Source organism: Prunus persica, chromosome G6, assembly GCF_000346465.2.
Source record: "Prunus persica cultivar Lovell chromosome G6, Prunus_persica_NCBIv2, whole genome shotgun sequence".
Lineage (NCBI taxonomy): Eukaryota > Viridiplantae > Streptophyta > Magnoliopsida > Rosales > Rosaceae > Prunus > Prunus persica.
Genome location: NC_034014.1, coordinates 2,736,650 through 2,744,337, shown reverse-complemented (window position 1 = coordinate 2,744,337; position 7,688 = coordinate 2,736,650). Strand labels below are relative to the sequence as shown.

Sequence of the window (7,688 nt, the reverse complement as noted above, 5' to 3'; positions counted from 1 at the left end):
TACGTTTCACAGTTGATGCTATTGTTTTGTTTATGATCCACTAACATTAATTCATAGGGTAAAAAACACCAACAACATAGAAAAAGACTAATGATCTTAAATTCGAACTTTCTAACACTTTGATAGTGAGTTTATGCGTGAAAAACCACATCCTTCTTGTAATTTAGACTATCTCCTGTATTTTTGTTATTAAAAAAAAAAACACCAACAACATAGCTACTTTAGTCTTTAGGGACTACTGTTGTTGTGCTGCCATTTCAATTCCTTGAAGAAGGCACACAGTGTTAGTGTTAGAGGCATAATTAAACTATATGGTGATTGGAATAACTTTGAGCAAAGTGGACAATTCAAAACCAGACCTTAATCTAAGTTGTAAAACACATTGCATGGTCTGACTCAGATTAGATTAGAGAATTGGATCCTCCTCCTAATATAATATTATTCTATATTAGCACAACAAACAACAGAATCAATTTAGCAACTATAGCTAGTTATCAACCAATCATTATCTTTTGTTGTTAGTCCTTTAGATAGAATCAAACTCATAATCTATCATAGCCCCTAACCTTTTCTCCACTATCTCTCATGCTTACACATTCTTTTTCTTTCCCCTCAAATTCATCAATTAATGAAAATTTTATTGCCAGATTATTCTTAATTCTAAGGCCAACTATTTTTTATTGTTTCTCCATGGTTCACAACAAAGTTATTATTGGGATTGTAAAAGCGTATAGATTAAAAAAAATATGGGTTTTAAAATTTTGTAGTGGATGTATTGCGTAAGCATGTGTATAGGGGGAGAGAAACTTTCATGTAATGGGTATAACACTTTTTGCTATCTCCGGTTAATAACATAATAACATAATAATACGTAAGATAGTTTTTCCACTTGTCATTGTGTTATTGGCGGATGATAGCAAACTAGCGTTATCTCCTTTACAAGAAAGTTTTTTTTCCGTGTAAAGAGAAAGAGGGGGAAAAGAGTATATTTAAAATCATTAATAAAAAAACCTTATAATGTAATTTTATCCTTTTGGCCTGAACATTCTATGTAATAAGTTAACTTATGGGTCTTTGTTTCATTCATAGGTTGTTGATTATGTGTCTAAAATCTTAGTAGATGGCACTTCGATCAGGTTGGGTCAAATGTCATTACAATGTTTTCATCCTTGATAGCTCCGACCATCCCTATGCAAATAGTGTCTTAACCAATTGTCCTCTTCTTAAGAAGTTCACAACCATATTTCTCATGTTTAATAAACATAAGAATATCTCAATCTCATTTGATTCCATTTATGTATAAATATCTTAATCTCATTTGTCTTAACCATATTGAGTCCAATCAACCTAAGTGTTCTGTTTAGATTGAATAGAATATCTCAATCTCTTTTGATCCCGTTTATGTATAAATGTATGTTTAAATTTACAGTATGATAATTTTATGTTATTCGAGTGACTGAATGAAAAGTGAAAATGCCTATATATTTTTGAAATGTAACCGTAGTTATATTTTTTGCTTTTTGTTTTATGATTGAAGCTAAAATTGGTAGGTAATGATAATTTATTCATAATAGTAATAAAAGCAAAAATTAATACGAAAAAAGTTGAAGTGTAAATCTGCAATGGATGTGCCAATAGCAGCAACAAGGCAGTTACAACATCCTTCACATTTGAAGGATACAGAAACAGGTGTTAGGCAGCTAAACACTCAGGCCACCCCAGCGTTACACATATTTTCTATATTCATTTCATTTTCAAAAAATAAATAATAAAAAAAGAATAAAAAACCAATTATTACAACCAGGGTGCAATCACCTACCACCAACTCTCACCCTACTGTTCCATCATGAACTAATCATGAATTTTGATATGGACTACAATGCCCTTGAATGTCATGGACAAGGACCAGATGGCAAGCTATGATTGGCTGAGGGAAGGAGAGAGAAATAGGTCCTTCAGAAGCCCAGTACAAAAATGAGAATAATGAGCAGTCTAATTCGGTCTCTAACAGACAAGTAATACTAAATGGAGAAATATGAGAATGGGTGAAATGTAATGTAAAGCTTTGATTTTGAGCTCTTTTTCTTTCTGTCTGTTGATTGTGGTGTTACTTTTTTTTGTTGTTGTTTTCTTTCTCTTTCTTCAAAGATTCCATCCATTTCCGGTCCACCACCATTGCAACTTCACCCCTCTCCTTTCTCCTCCTTTTTTCCTTTTCCCCTTATTTTTATAATGTAAAAAATAACAACAATAAAGTATTGATTTGCTTTTTGTAATTTTGTCAAAGAACATCATCATATCAATATCAATATCAATTTTGCGCTCAACCAAGGGGAGATAAAGAGAGAAACTTTGAGGAATTTGATAAGGAAGGAGGTGTTTTTTTTTTTGCTTCCAATTGCCTCCCTTTCTGGGTTTCATCTGAATTGAACAGAGAGAAAGGAAATTTGACAGAATAGTGAATTTGGGTTTGGAGGGGTAGGGGTGGTTGGGAGGTAGTGGGTAGTGGTGGTGGTCAAAGGAGGAGTTTTTGGTCTTTGGTCTCCTTCAACATCATCTGGGCCTTGACTCTTAATCACTCAGGTAATCATCTTTAATCATTTTTATTCTGTCTCTTCTAATCCTTACCCTCTATTTCAATTCATTTCTCTCTCTCTTTCCACATTCAATTTGCTTTTTATTACTCTTTCTGTGTTTTGTCTCTCAATTTTGAGAAACTCTTATGTATCTCTGACATCAATGCCTTCTCTGTAAACTCAAGGTGCCTCACTTTTTATATTCTCTTTCAACAAGGGTAATGATAATAATTGTGACCCCATACATACCCTTCTCTGAATTCTGTAACATGGGTTTGTTTTCCTTCATTGAATATTGCAAAAATTCATAACTTTTTTCCTTTTTCTCTGGGTTGGGGGAAGCTGTTTAGTTTTCAGTTTTCTCATGCTTAGATCTTCATGGATGTCAGGATCTAGCAAATTGGGTCTATCATGTCAAATCATTTACAAGGTTATAATTCTTCAAATTGAAATGTATGTTTGTAACGTTTGTCCCGTTACAAGGTGAACCTGCACTCTGGATTGGAAGTTTTGAGTGGCCTTTCCTTATTAATCTCATTTATTTACCAATTATGGATGTGATTTAAGGTGTTGGCTTAAATTTCTTTCTTTTTTTGAAAAATCATCCGTGAGAGAAAAAATGTTGTGTTAATGTTTCCCAATCATTACTATTCCTATGAAAATTGTGATGGCATTAATTCATATGAAGACCGTGAGAGTAACTTCATACATCGTTTCCTGATTTTGCTCCTCAGAATGACAACCCAAAAATGGTTTTGTGTTTGCTTTGCTGTTTTGATTTTGTGTGTTCAGGTTGCCAGATTTCTTCCACGGTCCCTATCCGCCACCCCAAAAAAATGATGCTCTATTTTAACCAAACCGGATGGTTATATAAGTGAAAAGCTAAAATCCGAAGGGTTTTTTCTTTTTCCTTTTTCCTGTGATGTTTCTCTGGAAGCAAATAAAACTTAAGTCACAATGTGAATTTCTGGTATATTGATATTTTTTAGTTACAAACTTGTTTTTCTGGTATTTAAATATTATGTGGGTCTGAAATGGATTTCCTTTGTTTTTAATTCATTGCAAAGATTTCAGGAGTTGGATCTTGGAGCAACGCCTTCATTGCAAGTGATCCATATTTTGTGCTGATAGCAGTAAACTGGTATAAGTTTCATGGCTGGCATTGATGATAACGTTGCTATAATTGGAGATTGGGTGCCTCCAAGTACAAGCCCAAGAGCCTTCTTCTCTTCAATGTTAGTTGACGACATAGGCTCAAGATCAATGTTGGAACCTCCCAGCAGTAATAAAACTGCGGAGTTCTTTTTGGGATCTCAAGAAGGAGATACCAATGGAAAAAATTTGTCACAAGGCAATGCTTCTGGCGAGGAACTAAATGAAGTGGGTTCATTTTCAGAGTACAAGTCAAACTCACGCGGAGGGCTTGTGGAAAGGATTGCAGCCAGAGCTGGGTTTAATGCTCCGCGGCTGAATACAGAAAGCATTAGATCTTCTGACCTTTCACTTAATTCCGACATTCGGTCCCCTTATCTGACAATACCTCCTGGTCTCAGTCCAACCATACTGCTAGACTCTCCTGTTTTCCTTTCAAATTCATTGGTGAGATTGCAACTTTGAAAATATCTGCAGTGCTTAAATATAATTTCTTTTCCTTATATTTTTGCTTCTTTGTTAATTTTTACTTTTATTGTGTTGTTAGTATATAGTAAAAAATTGATTTCATGGAAGGTGCTAGCTAGTTTAGGTAAAGTCCTGGGATCAGATCTTGCCTTTACTGGGGCTGAGGGTTTGTATGTTGGTATAGGGTCATTTACCTCTAATGGAATAAAACGGAAAATTGATCTCATCAAGTTCAAGGCGTGCATATGGGGCTGGTGAAATATTTTTTGTTCTTGCAATGGTAGGAACATGGACAAAATGCTGTAAAACCAAGATAATCGGTTTTTGCATATTTTGGCAGAGTTTTGAACTTTAAAATAGTTTATGATTAACCTGAATGCAAAATTGCAGATATCTGTATCTTGTGTACAGGGATGAGCTGTTAACTGGTTCTATACATGCGTTTCACCTTGGTATGATTTGAGTACCTTCAGGAAATTGAAATTCATATTCTTGTAATACATCATATCAAGTTATTTGACTTGGGATTGCTTTCCTTTGAAATAGGGCAAGTAGATGTAAATTATTATAGAGAAAGTTTGTTTAGTGTCCGTGCTTTAAGTTAAAATTTGCTTCCACTTGTGATGAAATTTAAAAGTAAGTTTAGTCTCGCTGACATTTGTCCTGCCATATGTTAAAACTTTTCTTCTGGATGTCTTGCAGGCACAGCCATCTCCAACAACTGGAAAATTTCCATTTGTCTCAAATGGTCATAGCAGGAGTTCCACATTAATGACAGAGGGCCTTGATAAAACTAATTTCTTTGAGGACATAAATACTTCATTCGCTTTCAAGCCTATCGCGGAATCAGGCTCCTTCTTTCTTGGTCCAACTAGCAAAGTAATTTCACGCTCGATTTTTCCTCATTTTAGAAGACACAAGTATTCGCACATGCTAGTTCTATTGTATTTTTTTAGTGAAATTTAGATAACCACTGGTCAGTACTTAAGAGGAGAGTCCTAGTATACTCCCGCTGCAAACAAAAATGCATTATGTTATAATATCTCTCATGAGTTCATAAGTAATTTTTTCTCCTGTATACAGATGGGTTCAACTAGTTTTCCACAGCAATCTTTTCCCAGCATCGAGGTGTCAGTCCAGTCAGAAAATTCTTCTCAAAGTATAGAACCAACCAAGGTTCAAAACCAGAATACAAACAATCTTCAGCTCCAGGCAGACTTCTCTCGCACATCTACTGAAAAAGATAATGGAGCTAACTCAGCAGATCCAAGGGCTTTTGATACTGTTGGTGGCAGTACTGAGCATTCTCCAACCCTTGATGAGCAACCAGATGAAGAAGGAGATCAAAGAGGTAGTGGAGATTCCATGGCTGCGGCTGCTGGTGGTACACCATCCGAAGATGTATATAATTGGAGAAAATATGGACAGAAACAAGTAAAAGGTAGTGAGTATCCACGAAGTTATTACAAGTGCACGCATCCAAATTGTCAGGTTAAGAAAAAGGTTGAACGATCTCATGAGGGTCATATAACAGAGATCATCTACAAAGGGGCCCATAACCACCCTAAACCTCCTCCCAATCGTCGATCAGCCGCCATTGGATCATCTAACCCACTTAATGACATGCGACCAGACATCCCTGAACAAGGTGGACCACAGAGTGGTGCTGATGGTGATTTAGTTTGGGCAAGTACACAAAAGGCAAATGTTGGAGCTCCTGATTGGAAGCATGAAAACCTTGAGGTGACTTCATCAGCATCTGTGGGCCCTGACTACTGCAACCAATCCTCTTCTATGCAGGCTCAGAATGGTACGCACCTTGAATCAGGTGATGTGGTGGACGCGTCATCTACCTTTTCTAATGATGAAGATGAAGATGATCGAGGGACACATGGCAGTGTTTCATTGGCTTATGATGGTGAAGGAGATGAATCAGAGTCGAAAAGAAGGTTACTGCTCACCTCTTTCTATCTTTTGGTGAACAATCTCAAGTATTAGACATTGGGGTCACCATAAAAGTGTCTTTACACTTATGATGTTTCAGGAAAATTGAAGCCTATGCAACAGAAATGAGTGGAGCTACCAGAGCCATTCGTGAGCCTAGAGTCGTGGTCCAGACAACCAGTGAAGTAGATATCCTTGATGATGGATATCGTTGGCGCAAGTATGGGCAGAAGGTTGTGAAAGGCAATCCAAATCCAAGGTTATTACTTGTTATGACGATTAATTTTTTTCTTTCTTGATTTGTTCTTTCTTAATTTGTACGAGGATGAAACAATTTTTTTTTCTTTTCTGCAGGAGTTACTACAAGTGCACCAATGCTGGCTGCACAGTGAGGAAGCATGTGGAAAGAGCATCCCATGACCTTAAGTCAGTGATCACCACATATGAGGGAAAGCACAATCATGATGTTCCCGCTGCTCGAAATAGCAGCCATGTCAACTCTGGCCCGTCCAACACCATGTCTGGCCAAGCTTCCTCTGCAGGCATTCAAACCCATCCGCATAGACCGGAGCCATCACAAGTTCACAACAGCATGGCAAGATTTGAAAGGCCTTCATCACTGGGTTCATTCAGCCTACCTGGAAGGCATCAGCTGGGGCCATCCCATGGCTTCTCTTTCGGAATGAACCAACCCGGCCTGGCCAATCTGGCAATGGCTGGGTTGGGTCCAGGCCAACCCAAACTCCCTGTTATGCCTGTTCATCATCCATACTTTGCACAACAGCGCCAGGTCAATGAAATGGGCTTCATGTTACCAAAAGGAGAACCAAAAGTGGAGCCTATGTCAGAATCTGGTCTAAACATGTCCAATGGTTCATCAGTATACCAACAGCTAATGAGTAGGCTTCCTCTTGGACCACAGATGTAGAATTTCCCCTTTTGTTTTTATGATCTTTTGAGGAAAGAAATATTTAAGTTTCTACATATATATTTATATATATATATATATGGTAATGTTGGTTATCATCCAGTTAGCTCTTGATTCATTCATTTATTTGTTTGTTTAATTTTTTCTGTCAGTTGTGGGGATAAGTGACCTTGTCTTCCAATCATTATGGGAAGTTGACACGTATTTTCTTATTGTATTGTCTTCTCCGACCGACTCCTAAGAAAGAAGTTAGTTTAGATGTGTAGTAATTGTCATGAACCTGTGCATGCTATTTTAGTCTAGTTTTCATTATTTATTATTTATTTTTATGAGCTTTCTATACACGCTGATGTGAAAGGCTGCTCCTGAACTGATGGATGCAATAATGATTTGATTATTTCGTTTTAACGCAATAAGATTTGAGGCCACAGAATTTCCATTATGAAGTCTTTGGAACACCTAAAGTGAGTGAGTTCCATCAAGTTGAAAGTTACTTAGTGCACAATCAAATCAAAGCTATGGACCATAATTAAAAGCAAAAAAGAAAATTAAAGCTAATATTAAAGGCGAGTGTGGGATAATCGATCATGGATCAGTTGCAATATTACAATATTGAAAAG

At 36.7% G+C, this 7,688-nt stretch overlaps 1 protein-coding gene across 3 annotated transcripts; it reads left to right on the top strand.

Annotated features, from left to right (window-relative positions):
* Positions 2,008–7,387, top strand: LOC18775010 (probable WRKY transcription factor 2). Of its 3 annotated transcripts, none has more exons than XM_020566224.1 (6): positions 2,008–2,583; positions 3,644–4,175; positions 4,899–5,075; positions 5,280–6,145; positions 6,241–6,399; positions 6,495–7,387. In XM_020566224.1, exons 2-6 carry the CDS (start codon positions 3,729–3,731, stop codon positions 7,066–7,068), a joined length of 2,223 nt encoding a protein of 740 aa, XP_020421813.1. In that variant the 5' UTR covers positions 2,008–2,583; positions 3,644–3,728; the 3' UTR covers positions 7,069–7,387. The 3 variants fall into 3 exon arrangements, with proteins under 3 accessions (XP_020421813.1, XP_020421814.1, XP_007206427.1); XM_020566225.1 differs by having other exon boundaries at positions 2,010–2,583; positions 3,651–4,175; positions 6,495–7,280; XM_007206365.2 differs by lacking the exon at positions 2,008–2,583 and adding an exon at positions 2,644–2,761 and having other exon boundaries at positions 6,495–7,168.